This window comes from Syngnathus typhle, linkage group LG1 (genome assembly GCF_033458585.1).
Source record: "Syngnathus typhle isolate RoL2023-S1 ecotype Sweden linkage group LG1, RoL_Styp_1.0, whole genome shotgun sequence".
Taxonomy (NCBI): domain Eukaryota; kingdom Metazoa; phylum Chordata; class Actinopteri; order Syngnathiformes; family Syngnathidae; genus Syngnathus; species Syngnathus typhle.
The window spans coordinates 25,269,591-25,288,445 of NC_083738.1; the positions used below are offsets into that span (position 1 = coordinate 25,269,591).

Sequence of the window (18,855 nt, forward strand, 5' to 3'; positions counted from 1 at the left end):
CCCCCCCCCCCTCACCAGTAGCACGGACGAAAAACTGTGCCCCCCCCCCCCCCCCCCGCCCCCAGCATTGCCCATCCCTGATCGACAGTGCACGCTGCTGCAGTTGGCGGACGAAATGCGAAGACGCCGTCTCCCTCCTGCTGTGTCTTGCGTGTAACCTTGAAATGACCTTTATGCCCATCGGTCTGCCTGAAGCAGGACCGAGGAGGGGGGGAAAAGGGGATAAAGAAAAGTGGCTCGGTAACCACGGTAACATGCAGCCGAAAGCCGCTCGCATGAAGCAGCTTCAACCTGACGTGAGGGGGGGGGGGGGGGGTCTTTACCTGACTTTATACATCTCGATCACGTGGTCAGACCAGCTAAGCGCGTCACTTGGCTACATTCGCCCCCCACTTTTCTTTTTTTTTTTGAAGCGATTAACGCGTATGCTTTCATCCGAGCCGGAATGGATGCTGCTGAGCCGAGACTGTGAAGAGAGAGAGGAAGCGTGCGCATCTCCCCCCCCCCCCCCCCTATCCTCCTCCACCTCCTCTTTCTCTGTCAAAAGCTCCACCTCTGTCCATCGCTACAGCCGAGACCGGTGACATTTTTGTGCTGAATGAGAGCAAGAGGGCACCGGACTGTGAATTTGCAACCTGCTGCTGGCAAGGTAAGACGAGACCTTACACGTCTGCAGCCACGCCGCCGCGCGTCATGCGCCTCCGCGTGCAGATTACACGTTGGGTCGTTTTTTTTTTTTTTCTGTTTGTTTTTTCTCCCCCCCCCCCCCCCCCCCTCCTCTTTCTTTTCATTGAATACAGCTGAGAGGGCGAACGCATCAGTAAAGGGCAGAGTCACCGGCAGCGCAGACGGGCTACGGCCGTCAACATAAATGAGGAATAATAATAATAACAGCGATGAGCCGTTTTCAGCAGCGTCGTCACGGTTCCGATACCCGTTACCCGACAGCGTCCTTGTTATTTCTCTTAGCGCAGTTTGGCGCAGGCCCAAAAAAAAAATCATCTGCCCCTACCAAGTTTTCCATATGTTGGAATATGATCTGCAATGTTTGGTTATGAGGATTATTGTCATTCTCGGTAGTCGAGTCAGGCCGAAGAATTAGCGGCCAGCGTGATCGCTATTTGTTGTATGCGCTGTCAGAAACGGAGGTACAGTAGGTGTTCATTTCCACCCCCTATGGTGTCATCATTGCGCCCCAGGCACCAAAAAGCTACATTTTGTTCTCACGGTTCACAAAGTCTCCAAAATAAGTCCAAAATAAATTGTTCCATGTGTTATTTTTGATTGTAGAGTCGTATGAGGCCCTGAAGTGACAACAGTGGTAAACTCATGTGCTGTCAATTTGTCCCCATGTCTTTCTTCTCTCTTGTTCATCCAGCCGAGGCTAATATGAAGGCAACATTTGGCAAGCCAGATCCAGGAAAGTACCAGAAGTCCTTTCAACGCATTTGAGGCCAACGCCATGTTTTACCATCTCCGGTAAAACCCGTGCCCCCCCCCCCTTGCCCGCCGCCCGACTGTCCCCTCACCCTACCGAGCCAGCGGGAGCTAGGCGGCTCCAGAAGCACGCAGAGATGGGTCCGCCGTGCGTCGGGCCGGCCGAGCCGCAACCCGCGACGGAGGCTGCCTGCAAGCGGAGGGGTCTCTGCCGTTTGCGGAGAAAACTCAGGCCGGTGCGGATCTTGGGCTTGGCGGTGAGCCTGCTGGCCGCGAGTGCCGTCTCCGTCTGTGCCTTGACGTGGAACTCGGCCGCTCCGGGCGATCCGGCGGGTTCCCGGGACGGCCTCCGCCAACCGGTGCCCCACAGGACTCTGCTCTTCAGCCAGCAGCAGAATGAGGCCAACGGGTCGGACGGTGCGAAATGGACAGCGGGTGGCAACGAAAGCCAGGGGGAATACCCGCCGGACCTCTTCAACATCCAGCAGAGGCGGCGGGGGGCGGTGGTCCTCCACATGTTCGGCATGATCTACATGTTCATCGCCTTAGCCATCGTGTGCGACGAGTTCTTCGTCCCGGCGCTCACGGTCATCACCGAGAAGCTGACCATCTCGGACGACGTGGCCGGCGCCACTTTCATGGCGGCGGGCGGCTCGGCTCCCGAGCTCTTCACCTCCATCATCGGCGTGTTCATCTCGCACAGCAACGTGGGCATCGGCACCATCGTGGGCTCGGCCGTCTTCAACATCCTCTTTGTCATCGGGATGTGCGCCATCTTCTCCAAGGAGATCCTCAACCTGACGTGGTGGCCCCTCTTCCGCGACGTCTCCTTCTACATCCTGGACCTCATCCTGCTCATCGTCTTCTTCCTCGACAACTTCATCTCCGTGTGGGAGAGTGTCACGCTGCTGTCGGGATACGCCGCCTACGTCATCTTCATGAAATTCAACGGGACCGTGGAGAGCTTCGTCAAAGGCTGCATGAACAAGAACCAAGTGGTGGAGGTGGAGGTGCAGCCCAAGGTGAGTGGCCTCCTCTGTCATCTTCTCCAAAAGGCAACTTTGAGGATGCGCACATCCATATCATCGAGCTTGCCATTGCTGATTGAGCTACGCTTCAAACCATCACAGCCGGAACCAAAACAAGCTCCTGCTCAGAGATTCGTAAAAGATAGTCAAACCTGAGTTCAGAACTCCAGATTGTGTCCCCTGCCTGAATAACATGGTTGCAACTGCACGCCTATTAAGCAGCTAACAATGGCGCCAAACGTCAAGTCGGCTCGTTCCATCACTGGCACAGCAGTGCCGCCGGACACCGGCGTGCAGATTATCCACGCGGATTTAGCTTTCATTGTGACATTGGGGAATGAAATTTTGGAGAGCATTGTCCCGTAAAGCCTTTATTACGGCAGGATTTGCTCTCAGCAGTTTTATTTCTCCAGATTTTCACTAGTAGGAAGTAGGACGAGGCGGCGCTTTTTTACTTTTTGGGATGTCACACAAGGTTGCGCTCGATGGGTTTGTTTGACAGGCGAGGGGAGGAGGAAGGTGCGCCGGCTCGGTGCCAGACAAGCGAGGTGACCTTGAGCTGCAAAGCATTCTGGGAGCGGACTGCGCGTGTGCGCTCAATCAATCGTAGACGCCGGAGACGTGGCGGTTTATTACCGTAGGCGACCGCGCGGCATTTGTGGTCAGACAAGTCGTCCGGGTTTATTAGGGCAGCACAGGCCCGCGCCTAATTGAACGGTAATCTTCCAAAGAGCCGCCATTTTTAATCAAGTCTTGACACTAGGGACGTCTGCACGTGTGTTATTTTGGGTTTTAATTGGCAATTTAGCAGGCGAGTGACATGCACTCAAATTGTGACACAGATAGCGGCACGGTTCATCAGCTCCGCCATGATGTTCCCGCGATCCATCGGAACATAAGCGAGGACGATAAAAAGGTGTCAAAAAAAGGGGGCATCGCAGGCTACATTGCAGTTATGCCGATTTGTGAAAATTCTATGAATGTATAATCATGTATACACAATGGCCTCGAATTTTCATTGCGATGCTAAATAGTCACTGCAACAAATTGAATTTGAATTTATAAGTCATGGAAAATACTCACAACAAAATTTAAATCACATTTATGATTCGGTATGGGGTCTTTTTTTGTGCCAGAATAAATCAATTTAGCAAAGACACTTTCTTTCCATCGGAGTGCCGCGACATAAGCTAATAAAATTTAGCTAACACGTTTACAATGACAAAATGCACGAGTGCATCTTTGTTACCTTCATTAACAACCTAAAAGGGCAAAGCAAACACTTGTTTATCACCCCACCAAATGCCTGAAACTTAATTTCGACTTGTATAGATAAAAAACAGACTTCCTAAAACGACGCTCGAAGTCCTGATAGTTCCTCTTCTCTCAAGCCCCACCGGAGGCTGTTTTTCGCAAAAGTCGTGCAAAAGCAGCAGAGTCACGCAGCAGAATTTTATCGCGCTAATCCCGGCGCACAGCATGCGATTTAATTTGATCAGCACAGATGTTGGATGAATGTCTTTACCTATTTGTTCATCCCAACCGCTGCTGCCTAATACCTTTGTTTACTTAACGCTCAGTCGCCGGGTTAATCTCACGACGGTTTTGGACCATAGCGCCGCAGGAAGCGATTATTGTTAGATTTGTTGTGGTGTGAGGGGGGGGCTGAAAAAAAATGCGAGGACGCAACCGTCAAGACCGTCTCGACGCACGGTATCGTGACTGCCACGCGTTGGGTTAAGCTTCTTATTCTGCCGGCTGTTGACGCCTGTCAAGCCAGGTACCCGCCCAAAATTCTGATTAAAGAAAAGCCATGAAAGCCACGGTTTAAAAGCGAAGGGGCGGGGGCAAATGAGGTCACTCGATAACTAATGCCTCTTCTGACCCCTGACTCATTTCCATCAGTCCTCTTCATTAAATTACATTCATGGGAGAATTTATTGATACTTCGCGATTGTAGGGCGAGCCTGGGAGTGATGTCATTTCGGCTTTGTTGGCAAATAAAAAAATATTTTGCACCGTGAAGCCGGTTAAGATTCTTCCGTCGTGGTCAGATAAGTTGCCGGTGCACAGAGGCAGATGTTGCATCTGCTGAGATGGAAGGGTTGCGACCTCTGCTCGCAGCATTAGTAGGCTATAAATAGCCAGTGCGGAGGCAAGATTTTTGTTTCGTCAGGATGGGGGCTTCAATGATCGCTTACAAAGCCAGACCGCTGGCGTTTCCTTTCTCGGTGTCGATGCCCGTCGCGTTCGGTGCAACTTGACACGTAAAATCTTGCCTGCGGTCACGTGCTCCTCTTTGTCAACTTGTCAGACATTCCCAGCTAGTGCAAGAAATGATCCAGTTTCACTGGTCTGGTGGGGAAGAGAGGAGGGGAAGCTAGAATCGGGGTAGAAAATCATTAGACCACCTTGTTTTCTTAAATCTATTGCTTTATTTCTTCTCAAATAAAGATTGCTCAAGATGAGCAAATACCGATACCAGGTAGCATATCGGGCTGATACCAGCCACCAAGATTTACGGCAAAAAGATTCTGACTGAAACTAAGTCCTCCTGGGCAGTAGATGGCGCTGTAATACCGCCGTTTGACACATCAGCAAATCATCATTTGCGTCAGAGAGGTCTTTTTTGCAATTTCTTGTCATTAGGTTAGATTAAATTATGGTTATCAAAAGTACTAGAGATATCGATGCCCAGCTAAAACGTGATATTTGTTTTGATGAGCTATTTTTGTGGAAGTGGCCTCAGTTCCAGGAACTGGGAGGAAACAAGATTTAAGCTGTCTTTTTATGTGTGGCCAACTTGAATAATATTGCAAGTGTTAAAAATAGAAAAGCTGTTGAGTTTGATCCCAGCGTGACGGTAAAAAAAAAAAAGTCCCAAGTTATATCATCCAAATGCAGCTGCAGCATGACTGGACTTTGGCCATCAATAGCCCGGCGCCCTTGTTGTTTGGAGCCAAATTCATTCAATCGCTAATAACGGCGAGCTCATTTACATCCCAGGTGCTGCTCACTGTGGTTCTCTCCAGCCCATTAGCATTTTGTAGCGCATCCAAGAGGAGTTAAACATCGCCGCGTGCAATTTTAAAAAAAACAAATTATCATCGTGCGTGCAGCCATTGTGCGGTCCACTTCTGGATTCCCGATGAATAATGGCGGCCCCCTCGGAGTTCACCTAACGCTGCCGGGCGCTTGAATTCTAAGAAATTGAAAGTGTAGCTCATTACGAATCCACGGCCGAGTGTTTGTTTCCACTTAAGAACCGTGGACAGCTCCCTCGCGCGCCGCATCCCCCCCTCAAGGCAAGCAGCTAGTTTTGATCTTGAAAGTCACTACAAGGTCAAATCCTCTCACGGATGTGCATTCTCGGAAACCGTTATGGGAGTTGTCTGTTTATTTTTTTTTTATTTTAGATTTTTTTAGGGCGAGTCTGATTGCCTAGCAAGAAACTGATAGCTTTATCGATCCCGAGCTATTTCTGAACGCGAGGTCGAATTAGATAACTGCACTGTAAACGCATCATGTGAAGGGCAATGGGATCTTTATCTCGCCAGCGCATGAAATAACACCCGGGACCCTCAGCATTTTGTACAATGACCCCCCCCCCCCCCCTCCAGCTGAAATCAGCAGTCAGCGCTTGCAATTATTGCACACGCAACCGGTGTTTGTGTCGCCTCGTGCATTTGAACGCACCATCGATTCCACCCAATCGACAGAACCGCTCACGATCACTCCGGTTATCGAAACGCGTCAAAGGAAGCCCGCTCGAGTGCTGAATTTGCTTTTTGAATACGGCGCAGCAGTTTTGTGTTTCCGTCCTCTTGTGTGCATCTCCCTGAAGCCGCCACCTGATTGGTCGGTGGGTGGGTGAGAAGAAGCAATTTTAGCTGCCGAGCGCTGCCTTGTGGGAAATCAGCCACGGTGGCAGCTTCTGTAATTAGTTCTGCTTGCTCGGGAAAAAAAAAATTGAAGGGGTTACTAATTAGCAAGTGGGCGGCTTCTTGACTTGTGCAAATTTTTATCCCCCCACCCCCTTAAAGATGGTTATTATCATCTCCAGGCAAAATGGAAAGAAAGGGTACCGGCTGATGGAGACGGACAAATCTCGGAGGGTGTTCTCTCACGCTCCAGCAGACTAGGTTGCCTGCTGGAAGATTTGCACGAGGCGCTTTCGGCAGCCAGCTCGCAATACAAAGCTACTAATAGCTGCGACCTCACTATCTAACTGCCACGTCATCATTTTCATGCCACACTGGTTTATAAGAAGGAAAAGATCATTTCTAAACGCTTCCCATCTGATGTTAAGAGATCCTAATGGAAAATCCCAGTTTATCTGTTGGCAATTTGTGACTCGGGAATGAAAGTGCTCATATACGTAACACTTTTTTTCCCCCCACAGCGATAATTCGCCGTAGCATTGCGCCACGTGCACGAGAGAATATTCATCCGGCCGTCTGTCCATCGAGTCATCCCGCTCATCCGCCTCTGAGCAGCTGAGCCGATCCCAAGAAGCGTCCTGATGTAACATCGCGGGTATTAGGGAAGCGCAGAAACATACTAATCCCGCTGTGTGGTTATTAGTCATAGTATCTAACGTTGTCTCAACCGGCGGCCCAGTGGTTGAGCTCAATCTGGCACCATACTCACTTCCCCGGAGGAGGAGCGAGCCGAAAAGAGCAATTCAATTTGCAGTGTGCAAGGAATAAGCTCAGGAAGTGATCAGCTTGAAGCCCCCCCCCCCCCCACTTCCCTGCAGCTTTTTTTTTCTGTTTATTTTAATTATTTTTGGTTGTTTTCGTGGAAATTGCGCAATTTCAAGGTCCTGATTTGTTTTGTAGACGAATGGGAGGCGGTAAACAGACAATCGTGGTTCCGAGTTTTTCAGAAATGATTTTAAGATCATTTCAAGAGCTTTTTTTTTTTTTCCTATGTATGGTTTAGAATCAGGTCGCTTTGTTTTCAAGTGACTTTAAAAAATATATCTTGATCGTCCGACCGGGCATATCGTCTCGCCACACGTCAACGCCTCCACATTTTGTACAAAGCAAAGTGTGTAGGCTGGCAAACAAAGCCTCCACACTCGGCCGTCCAAGTAAATGTGCTTGTAAGTGAGTCTTCAGAGGGACGTTTCACACATGCGCACATTTTTTTTCCCTCCTCCCTGCGACGAGCGCCACTTTTTTGTTGGCCTTTCAAAAATAGACGTGCCAGAATGCCTGCTGGCAAGGATGGTCGGGGGGGGGGGGTAAGTGAGTGATTGTTTGAAGGCCTGAGTCACAAAAAGTTCCGTGTGACAACTTGCCACTTGCACTTTTTTGTTTTGTTCCTCTGAGTTTGTCAAAGCTCTTCCTGGCTCTACTGAACGTTACTTTTTTTTTTAAAGATAAACTTAGCGTCTCTTTTATGTCCCTTTTCAGACATTAAAATGATGGCAGTGTAGGGAAGAAGGCTGAAATTATCCAAAGTTTGCGTTTTTCAAAACACTTGTCCCGTCAGACGTGTTCTGTCGTCCTCATCTTCATCTCAGCTGTAACTGTGATGTGACGTCTGTGTATGTTTGCGTGCGGCATGCTTCACATCTTTGTCTTGTTCTTTTCTCTCTCTCTCTTCCCCCCCCTCCTCTTTTCTGATCGCCCTCTTTCTTTGTGTTGGATGAGAAGGCGAGTCCGGGGGCGCCCGAGGATGACGGCAAGTTGGCGGTAGGTGTCCTGTCTCCTTTTTTGTGCTGCTGTTAGATGACATGTCTGTCTCCCACCACACCGTGACTTTGTGTTAAACTCATCCAAGCCGGAGTCGTTCCCTTTTGCGGCAAAACACAAAATCCGCACGCACGGGAGATGTGACGCGTTCGGAATACCGCCGAGCCATTCGTCACCTGTGAGTAAGACTGACTGCTTCAGCTTCCGACTTGCACCCAGTGGAGCGCCGATTCTCCCAAAAAGTTGAACGGGGAACCAAGCATGACCTTGGCGGAGCTCACGAGAACTTCAATACGATTCCGACTGCATCCCGAGGGCCTCGTGTTAGAAATTGATGGGTTATTTTATTCTCATTGCCTGCAGGTTCCACTTTGGGTTTTATGCAAAAGCGGATGAACAAATCGTATTCCAAGCGCGAGCGTTCTCGGGGAAGTCGTTCCTCCCTCAGAGCTACACGGGACTTTCTAGCGTATCTGACCCGCTGTCGATTTGGCGACCAGGAAGAGTTTTTAACACCGTGTTCGTCTCCTCGCAGGCCAGACCTCGTCTTCAGAGGGGGGGCAGCTCGGCCTCCCTGCACAACAGCTTGATGAGGAACAGCATTTTCCAGCTCATGATTCACACCTTGGACCCTTTAAGTGAAGGTGAGCTTGGCACTTATTGGGCAATTTGGAACTTGAAGACATTTTCCATGTTGAAAATGAAAAGAAAAGCCTTCAACATGTTGAAAATCGGCAATAACAAACATGCTTAATGATGCTAATCGCTATCTCTGAAAAAGAAGCTAGCGCTGGTCAACAGAACCAATAAGAATTCAACTAAAAAAAAATAAAAATGTCTTGGGGGACTTCCCTGAAAAGTCTTTACGGTCCTTGAGACCCGGGCCAAGCCTGGAATGGAGTCAGCTCAGGAGAGATTAGCACCGAGATGGGCTTTCAAGCAGCCATTAGCAATTAGCATGCATTGCATCACCAAGTATATCCATCAATCTGTCTGAGTGATTTGAAAAACGTAAATAAATAAAGAGCAGCTAGGATCTAGTTCACCGAGTAACGCATCCATCATGTTGCGGATGACTAGAGGTGGGAACTACCGTATTTTCCGGGCTATAAGGCGCACCTAAAAACCTACAATTTTCTCAAAAGCCGACAGTGCGCCTTATAGTCCAGTGCGCCTTATATATGGACCAAATTCGTAAATTTAAACTGGCCCGAAGCATTGTGTCATGATATCAATCATAAGTGGCCCACTGAAGACTATGAATCATGAATCAAAAAGACTATGGATCATTATTTTGTGATTATAAAGTAATTTGTTGCGTCTGAAGTTGAAGTAAAAAAGATAAACTGGAGAATGATTTGATTTGGATTAAAAATCTGACATGATGCATTAATGGTGCGCCTTATAGTCCGGTGCGCCTTATATAAGGACAAAATTTAAAAATGGGCCATTCAACGAAGGTGCGCCTTATAGTCCGGTGCGCCTTATAGTCCGGAAAATATGGTACTTGCTTCCAATATTTGTTCCTTAAAGCACAACTGCTGAATGTCTGATTGCGGCTGTTGTAAAAGCACAACGCAGCGTTTTGGGCTGCTCGGTGGGAGTTGAGCAGGTGCAGCGGATCCCCGCATACACCCGGAGGGCTTTTAAGTGGAGGGTAGGGGGCAGGGAGGAAGGGAGGGGGCATGTATATTTCATGGGCAGTTCTCAAAATAAGTTGTCTCCGCTGCAGAGCTGAGGAGGAGGTCTGAGGTTGCATTTAATGTTAGTGGCGGAACAAGGATTTTTTTTCCTCAGGGGGAGGGGGCAAGGATAGCTCAGGGAGTCCGCAAATATTTTTTTTTGCAAACCCAAGAAATTCTTCAATAAATAACAATATTCATGAAGTGGGTGGAAATGTGAAATAAATTCCCAGAAAAATTGTGAAATAAAAAAAAGTCATATTTAGCAGGGGGAGACACGGGCCCCAGGCCCCCCTTCATCTAGGTCCGGTGTTTGTCGTCATCAGACAATATAAGATGAATTCCGTCTCCATTGCAGATTTTCAGTTTGCTACAGAGCCATCTGTAATTTCCACTTTTATAAAATGACGATATATTATGAATCATAACTCTTCTCATTGTCGTGACTTTGAAGAAATCACACGCTCTGACTAAGTGAGACGTGAGGTGTCCATTTTATGGGCGATACCTTCCTGGAAAGTTTTCTTTGCAATAACGTTTGCGAGGCGGCTTGTTTTTCGTTCTGAACGCTCTCCGTCGACTTTCACCTTCGGGTTCAATTGAAACCAAATTGTGTGCTCGGATTGATCTTGTGTGTTTCTGTCTCTGCACGTCTCTCGGCTACTGTCCCCCTCAGAATTTGCCGACTCTGGTGAGTTGATCTTATTTCTGTAACTACCCCCTCCCCTTTTTTTTTTTTTTTTATCATTCTAACCCTAACCCGGAAGAAACTCTTGATGTTTCCTTTATGTCCTGTTGACTTTCCCATACGGTCAAGCGTGCACTTCCATCCGTCTCCCTTCCCTTGACTTCTTTGTGCCCATCATTTCCCCCCCCCCTCACCGAGCCCATCCTCTCCCTCCACTTATTGGTTATTAGCAGTCGGTCCGTAGGCATCGATGGAGTTCATGTCCCGGCCAGATGGCTGACCTTCCTCAGGATTTCTAATCAATCAACCTGACAAGGGATTAAAGATGACCTCGCTCGTGTTTGCATGCACGCTTAATCTGCATCCGACCACTTTAGCAATATGGGCGGAACCTTCCTCTTCTTTATGATTATTTATGTATTAATTTTTTTATTTTGTTTGTTATTTTTATTATCATTTTTATTTATTTTGTCCCCATTTGCGCAAATGTCCTAATTGTCTTGCAAGGGCAGTGACAATCGCAGCCTGACTCGGCTAAAATACGTGCGGTGGCGCTGAGAGACCAGACGACCTTGAGCTGGCACCATTCATCGAATCAAAAAAAAAATCAAAAGCGCGTGGACGGGTATATACCAAATCTTGAATTCTGCACCGAGAAAGGTGCCCAACACGTAGCCGTGACTCACCATCCATCATGTGTACACGCTTAGCTGTACATTGCACATACACAGACTTCTTCTTGTGAGCACGCTCGCACCAGGCAAGTGAAAGAATCGATGCTAAAAGCTTTTTTTTTTTTTTTTTTTTTTTTCATCTTTTGCTTCGGACTGAAGCTCCCACTCTGCGTGTGCATGCACTCAAATGGCTCAGCAGAGGTTTAGAGGGCATTCCACAAGGACAAGAGGGCCCCTGGTAAACAACAACAGCCTCCCTCACCCCTCCTCTCTCTATTTGTAATGAGTGCAGTGAATTTCCCCCTCCGTCCGACGCCAGCTCGAGGCCCGGCCTAGCAGGAATCCCCAAAAAAGCCCAAATGAACACGAGAAATCATAAAACGGAATCCGCGAAATCCGTCCTAGCTTGTATTGGAGGTCACAGCACAAGTCGACCTTTGAACGTGAAAGGCAGAGGAGGACTCATCATTTTGCTTTTGTTTACGCACGCTCACCTCCAGATGTTTCACTCATGGCGCTGACTTGTCGTCGTCTTGGCAGCGTGGTTTTTGTTGCTGCTTGGCACTTTTTGCAGGGGATGACTTGGATTTCCTGCGTGTGCGCCCGCGCAGTGGTGTTCACTCTTTTCCTTTTCTCTGTGTGTCCGTTGCCCTTCCCCTTTCCTTGTCTTTTGTTGTGGCCTTGTAGAGCTTGGGACTTATGGGAAACTAAAATATTATCACTCAATGACTGAGGAAGGTAAGCCCTGAAAATTTTTCATTTCTTTGTGGCGTCCATTTTGGGTTTTTTTCTCCATCTACATCGATTATTATTTGGCTTGTCTTTTTTTTTCTGCCATTTCGCCGCCAAAGTGCAAATCGTGGCAGTTGTGTCGTCCAATTTTGGTCGCGTCATGATTCCATACATTCTTTCATCGAGAAATCCATCGTTCATTTCTCTGCTTCCACTCGGCGGAATTTTCAGTGAGTCATCCACGTTCATAAGCGGCAGAGCTCGCGGGGGGGGGGGGGGGGGGGGGAACAACAATGGTGACTTGAAGCTCTTCTTACCATTTTTTTTTTTCCCATTCTCAATATTCACATGGATTGCGCAACTCTAATGCGTGCATGTTAAATGGCTTTCGCAGGAAACATTTTAAATCCCTGGAAGTGATGAAATGTCCAATCAGAAAAAGGCTGTGATGTCAAGCACACTTGTTGCGACCAACGCACGGAAACAATTATTTTTTTTTCTTTACGTTCATAACGCAAAACAAAAACAAAATAGCGTGCGTGCACGTGTGTGTGCGTGCGATGGTGAAGTGAGACAGAGGCTGGTGGTGCCTAACGATTTTGCCGGAAGGTCACAGACATGGTTGGGCAAGCGCATATTGACAGCGTCAAATCACCCATGCGCTCCAAAAAATGAGAAACTTATTGATCGCAAAAGGCTAATTGGTTGAAGGCAGGCCACGCTTGCTCTTTTTAAAAAAAAAAAAAAAAATCCTCATTTTGTATTTTATTTCATATTAGGATAAATTACTGCTGCAAATAATGACGTCACTTTATTGGAAAGTTCACAAGGACAGGAAAACCTCCAGCGTGAGAATTTCGCCCGTTAAGTTTCAAGGTCGTAGCGTTTCATCGACCTCCAGTTTTTCATCTCGCAGTTGTGTGACGTCTTTTTTTTTTTTTTTTTCGACCTGTGCCATTCCCAGACGCCGCAGCCTCGTGCTGCCAAACAAAAGCAGAGAAACAAACTCCGGTTCCAAGTCGGCGGCGGGCTAGCTCGTTTCGGCGTTTTAACGACCCCGCCTGTCGGTGTTTTGCAGGGAAATTCCGTGAGAAAGCGTCCATTCTTCACAAGATCGCCAAAAAGAAATGCCAAGTCGAGGACAGCGAGAAGGCCAACGGAGTCGCCAGCCGTTCAGGTAGGAACTGCCGACACACACTGTCATGGCTCTATTTCTCGCACAGTTTGTGAGTGTGAGGTGCCGAAACTTTGCCACCTCCAAACATCTTGGCATTTGTCTCCCTCCTCAACGGGAGTAGCCAAGATTCACAGCCCAGACTTTTTTTTTTTTTTCTCTACTCAAAAGCTGCGCCATCTGCTCGGATTTGTTAACTCCAAACTCAAATCGGTACTTGACTAGTGTATCAGTAGATAGGAGCAAAGGTGTGTTTTAGTCGACATCCACGACAGGTAATGAATGGGTGAAGTTAAAGTGACTCATTCCTGCTTGGTTGTGGAAGAAGTTGAAAGACAGACACGTGGTGAAGAATTGCCAAATGGATTGTTCAAGCGCTATTTAGGACGTGATTGAGGCCAGCCAGCCACTAATGCGCGCCAAGTGTCACTTGAAAGGAAGGATGAGGCGGAGGAGGCCGCAGGAATGGCTTTCATTGGCGCAATCAAAGTGAAGCGGAATTATGTTAACAGCGCTGCATTAACGTGTTAGCCTCTTCATCGTGGGCATCGCAGCGCCGCCACGCTCGCGAGGATGGAGATGAGCGTTTTTTTTTTTATTGGTGGGCTTTTGATGAAACTCAACACCAACAGCTTTTGATTGGCTGCATTTTTAATTCAAGCGGATGACTTGGTGCGTCGCTCTCCACAGATAAGAACCTGCCAAATAGCTCCAGCGTGCAAGTGGAGGCGGCCCCGCCCATGAACGGCACAGCGGGCCAGGAAGGACAAACGGTAAGAAATATCACCGTTCATCCGTACCGCGACCCTTAGGGCTGTCCAAACTTTTTATTTCTTATTATCACCTTGTGTTTCGGAAAGTCGTCCTTTAATCCCCTTCAAAAGTGCAACTTGCGGAAGCAGCTTTTTCCGGCGTCACCTGCCAGAACATCAGGGGGGCGTCGGCTGGCGTCGGCGTTTGTGGCTATTTTCGGCAGCGCCTCCCACAGCGCCCCTGTCTGTGTGATCCAGGAAGACGCCGGGAGCTCCGTGTGCTGTCACGCCATTTGTTCATCTTTTGGCAAGCGTTCGGAGACAAAGGGGAAAGCGCAGGTCAAATTGCAATTCCTGGGAGCTAAACCAAAATCCCCCCCCCCCCTCGTTTATTTATTTAGTCAAATCATCCCCTTGCTGCATCTAAATATTGCCTTTCTGAATATTCATGAGGAACCTAAAGCTTGCAAGCGACAGGCAATTTCTGACTCATCCGGTCTTTAGAGAAGCTCAAATGAATTGCGTGTGTATCGTCGGTGGATTATGAGATGGAAATAACGTCCCAATTTGAATACCTTTGAAGACGATCTTTACATTCTTGCGTGGATGGATGTCATGTAAATGAAGCACGTTTATCAAAGTCAAAAAAATCGGATCAAATGTCACTTTTGCCTTGCAGCGGGTACAACGTTAAGCGGGGTCTTGGCGGGGGGTCTCCGGTCTACAGGAATAGCTCCTGACGGGCTGACATTTGCCAACTAGAGCCCGCCCACCCCCATGGGACTAAATCCAATCATAAATAGATTAATGGCAACTTCCTGTTGCGAGGTATAATGCCACCATGCAATATGTACAATTATTTGAGGTCATATGGGGTCACCGTACTCTCATTGCACACCGTTGAATGTGTGGCCTGTCGAGTGACGCGCAAATGAGCCAATGATGATGTACAGTTAGCTAGCCGAATGCTAACTGGCTTAAGCATTTGCCTCTGCAAGGTTATTTGAGTTCAAGAAAATACAAATTAAATTGGGGAAAATATAAAAACGAGAATGCTTTTAAAAAAAAAAAAAAAAAAAACGGATTGAAACGTTTTTAAAACGACCACCCCCAAAATATGACCCCCCCCAGTTGTCGGGCCAGATAATTGACTTTTGGGTATTTTCCAATTTTTCTTTCCCACATTTCCTCCCATCTGCTTACGGAACATAGATTGTATGTTAATCAGCATTTTAGGAAGAAATTCTTGGGTTTGTCCAATTTATTTTCTGTTTTCCTGATTTTTTTTCCCCCCACTCACTCCTCCTGGCACGACCTTATTTCGACATGATTCTGTGTGGAAAAAAAATCACCGCAATAGAGCGAAAAATCAGCACTGCACCAAAACCGCGATGTAGCGAGGTGTATCGAAGCGTGAAAATTGCTGACTGGCTTTCAGGCGGAAGACGAGGAGGAAGACGACCAGCCCCTGAGCCTGTCATGGCCCGAATCCGGCCGCAAGCGCTTCACCTACCTCTTAATCATGCCCATTGTCCTCCCCCTGTGGCTGACGCTGCCCGACGTCAGGAAACCGGTAGGCGTGCGTCGCCAAGAGCGTGGGAATACGTATTTGCCGCCGACGTTCCTTTGCTCGTTTCCTCTGCCAGTCAGCCAAGAAGTTCTTCCCCATCTCATTCCTGGGTTCCATCTGCTGGATTGCGGCCTTCTCCTACCTGATGGTGTGGTGGGCCCACCAGGTAAGTCACCCCGTTTGACGCCGACCGACCCAAATGTCACTCGACAAACAGCCAGAGCGGCACACGAGGCTTTATTTACTCTGAAGCGTTTTTTTTCTTTTTTATGCAGGTTGGAGAGACCATCGGGATTACCGAGGAGATTATGGGTCTGACTATATTAGCGGCTGGAACGTCCATCCCTGACCTCATCACCAGCGTTATTGTGGCACGCAAGGGGCTCGGCGACATGGCCGTGTCCAGCTCCGTCGGCTCCAACATCTTTGACATTACTGTCGGGTCCGTCGTCATACAAAAAAAGCACTTTTGCTCTTTGGGGCCGTCATTATATGATTGTTTTGTGTTTGGTGCAGGCTTCCGTTCCCGTGGCTGATGTGGTCGCTCATCAGCGGCTTGAAACCTGTGACGGTGAGCTCCAACGGGCTCTTCTGCGCCATCGTGCTGCTCTTCCTCATGCTCATCTTCGTCATCATCTCCATCGCCGCCTGCAAGTGGCGCATGAGCAAGCTGCTGGGCTTCATCATGTTTATGCTCTACTTCGTCTTCCTGGTGGTCAGCGTCATGCTGGAGGACCGGGTGCTTGCGTGTCCAATTTCGGTCTGACGGGGGGGGCTCCCCACCCGAAGGCCCGGCCCCCAGCTTTCCCTCTTTCCGACCGACAAAAAAAAAAAAAACATCCTCATTGGCTTTCCTGCGTGCTGGATGAAAGAGAAGTGAAGCAAATGCGCAGTGGAGATGCCAACGAGCGACACCAAACTTCGTCTCGCCCGAGTGGATTTTCTGTGTTCTTTAATTAGCTGGTGAGGAGGAGGAGGAGGTGCATTACGGGCGCAGCGGCCAAATCGCAAAAGCATTATGCATGCCATTAGTGTCATTAGATCAGGCTTATCACGACTGGCAGGTTGAGGAGAAGCATCTCCTGTGAACTTTGTACACATGAAGCTGCTGCTCACAGGATAAGAAGAAGACGGAAAACCGGGAAAAGACTCCTTCGAACCAAAAAAAAAAAGGCAGACGGATTTATTTCTGATGACTTTATCGTTCACCGCAGCACTCTCTCTTAAGAGGATTTTTTTTGTTTCCTTTTTCAATTTGAACACTTTACCATGAAATAATTAGCGGTAGCGTCAGACGTACTGTAGCAGGACAATCTGCTCCTTCTGATTGTAGATAACACGTCACGTCACACACTCACACCACCGCAAAAAAAAAAAAAAAAAAAAAAAGGCCTCTGGAATGAAAAGCATGAGTACTTAGGGCTCACTAAGCCTCTATTATGAAGTCAAAGTAGTCCATTTGAAAATGACTTGTCGGTGTAAATGCGTCACAATTGATAGATTAGTCCGCGTGTAGCGCTTTGGGCTTCAGTCGTAAAAAAAATAATAAAAAAAGACACTCGCAGATGAGTCGTAGTAATCCGCATTTAAACAACTTGTATACCAAAATGTACACTTTTTCACCGTGCTACATGCAAACATGTAAACCAGTGCTCGGTCTCGACGTAGAAAACAGTGATCTCTATAGTCAAGCTCACTTTCTAAGCTGCAATGACCATTCCTTACCTGTAGAGGCGCTATACTAGAACAAAAAAAAAAAACAGTCCACCCATTTGTCTTTTGTTGGCAAAAAGAGAACTCCTAATCACGATATGTGAGAATAGAATGTGGATTAAACAGCAATATACGTGTTGTCATGCGTCTGCCCTGCACCCATTCACCTTTCTATCTCCACGCCCTTTGACCTCAACCTCTGTACAGCATCTTGGTGGCAAAGGAGGAAAGGTGCTTGCGTTCAAGTTCTTTTGGGCTGGTTACCCACCGACTGTACAACGGAACTCTTCACTTTTATGCATTTGATTAGAACAGAGAGCAGGTTTTACTTTGTAAATATCTATTTTTGTTTCAAACGAGCAAACCCAGTTTGGATATGACTTCTTTTTTTATACTCACGTTGAGCAAATCTACGTAGGGCTGCTGCTGCCGACATTTTTTTTCACGTATTGAAGTGCAAAAAAAAACACAAAAAAAACATGGAAGATTCACAAAGTGACTCTCTAAGGCTTGTTGTGTCAGCTAATTTTGCTTCAGTTTGGACAATCATCTCTGTGCACTTGAAGGTCCGAACGCTCAACTCAAGGTGAACTCCAGAGTTGCTTGAATGGTGCCGTCGAAGGACTTTGGATTGTGCTTGATTAAGGTGAGTGAAGTGGCACAATTCACCCGTCAAAGGTTTTGCACTGTAAATGTCTTTATTTTCTTGGTGTTCATGTAAGATTGGTTTCACGTGTACATATATACAGAAACAAATTAACCATATAACCTATAAATGTACACATTTGTCTCTATGTAAAAACACAAAGTATATAATGAAACGAATAAAGCTGATCCGATTCGAATATGCAACCGTGAGCTTGTGGATTGTTTTTGTGTGAAAGCGACAAAGTGGTGACAACATCCGGGTTATTTTTGTTTAAATTCTGGATAGCGTAATGACTCCAAATTAAAGTTATTTGTTTTCTTAAATGGATAAATGGAAGCAATATCGTATTTCTTTTTTTTTTAAATGCCAAACATGGAATTTGACAGCCTGCTTTCCGCAGTTACTAGGCATGTTGCGCCCTCTTGTGGTCAAAATTGGAAACCTGCCTGACCATTTTAAATACAGAATAGAACAGTGCAGTTAGTTATTAAATCTGAATTCTGTCTTTGTGACTGTAGAGTTGAAAAGGAGGCTATTGAACACGTTAATGTCATTTTAAAAGGCTTCGAATAAGCAGAAATAAATAGTGAGATGAATTAAGTGAAACCGGGTTTGGAATACTTAGACTAGTGGCACTCTTGTGAAATGTACTGAAGACTGAAGGAATTTTTTAACTGCACAACTAGAATGTTAAAGACAGTCTAAATGTCCATCCTGTTTCCCTGAAAATTCAAAGTCATGCTAATGGGGTGTTATGGTCATTTAAAAAAATGCAAATGCATGGTCCCATACAAATATGAAGGTCAGCTTGATTGACCTTTGTATTGCGTGAGTCACAGCAAATACGTGAGCAGGTTAGAATTTTCCCTTTCATTTTATGCCACGGTCACTAGGCAACTCATTCACAGTTTCATTTGCAAGCGATTAGTCAGCACTGGACGATCATGGGAGCAAAGTTAGCAGCACGTGGGCCAGTCGACTGTTGAGTCGACATTGCTCGTTCGCCGTCACAGGGCGTGTTTGGGTTTGAGTCAGCAGAAAACGTCTCCCGGGG

General features: G+C 47.2%; 1 protein-coding gene across 4 annotated transcripts; it reads left to right on the top strand.

The window, feature by feature from the left end:
• Positions 1 to 327: 327 nt before the first annotated feature.
• Positions 328 to 18,004, top strand: LOC133168572 (sodium/potassium/calcium exchanger 2-like). Of its 4 annotated transcripts, XM_061300263.1 has the most exons (12): positions 328 to 649; positions 1,379 to 2,459; positions 8,129 to 8,167; positions 8,703 to 8,811; positions 10,526 to 10,540; positions 11,899 to 11,949; positions 13,022 to 13,120; positions 13,808 to 13,890; positions 15,308 to 15,442; positions 15,516 to 15,605; positions 15,715 to 15,881; positions 15,956 to 18,004. In XM_061300263.1, the coding sequence occupies exons 2-12, from the start codon at positions 1,575 to 1,577 to the stop codon at positions 16,203 to 16,205; spliced, it is 1,923 nt and encodes a 640-aa protein (XP_061156247.1). In that variant the 5' UTR covers positions 328 to 649; positions 1,379 to 1,574; the 3' UTR covers positions 16,206 to 18,004. The 4 variants fall into 4 exon arrangements, with proteins under 4 accessions (XP_061156247.1, XP_061156324.1, XP_061156333.1 ...); XM_061300340.1 differs by lacking the exon at positions 11,899 to 11,949; XM_061300349.1 differs by lacking the exons at positions 10,526 to 10,540; positions 11,899 to 11,949.
• The last annotated feature ends 851 nt before the right edge of the window (positions 18,005 to 18,855 follow it).

Bases quoted from the DNA above. Each gene is read 5' to 3' on its own strand.
- LOC133168572 (XM_061300263.1), top strand. From the start codon at position 1,575: ATGGGTCCGCCGTGCGTCGGGCCGGCCGAGCCGCAACCCGCGACGGAG. The intron at 13,891-15,307 runs GTAAGAAATATC...ACTGGCTTTCAG, and splicing joins CGGGCCAGGAAGGACAAACG to GCGGAAGACGAGGAGGAAGA. The intron at 15,443-15,515 runs GTAGGCGTGCGT...TTCCTCTGCCAG, and splicing joins TGCCCGACGTCAGGAAACCG to TCAGCCAAGAAGTTCTTCCC.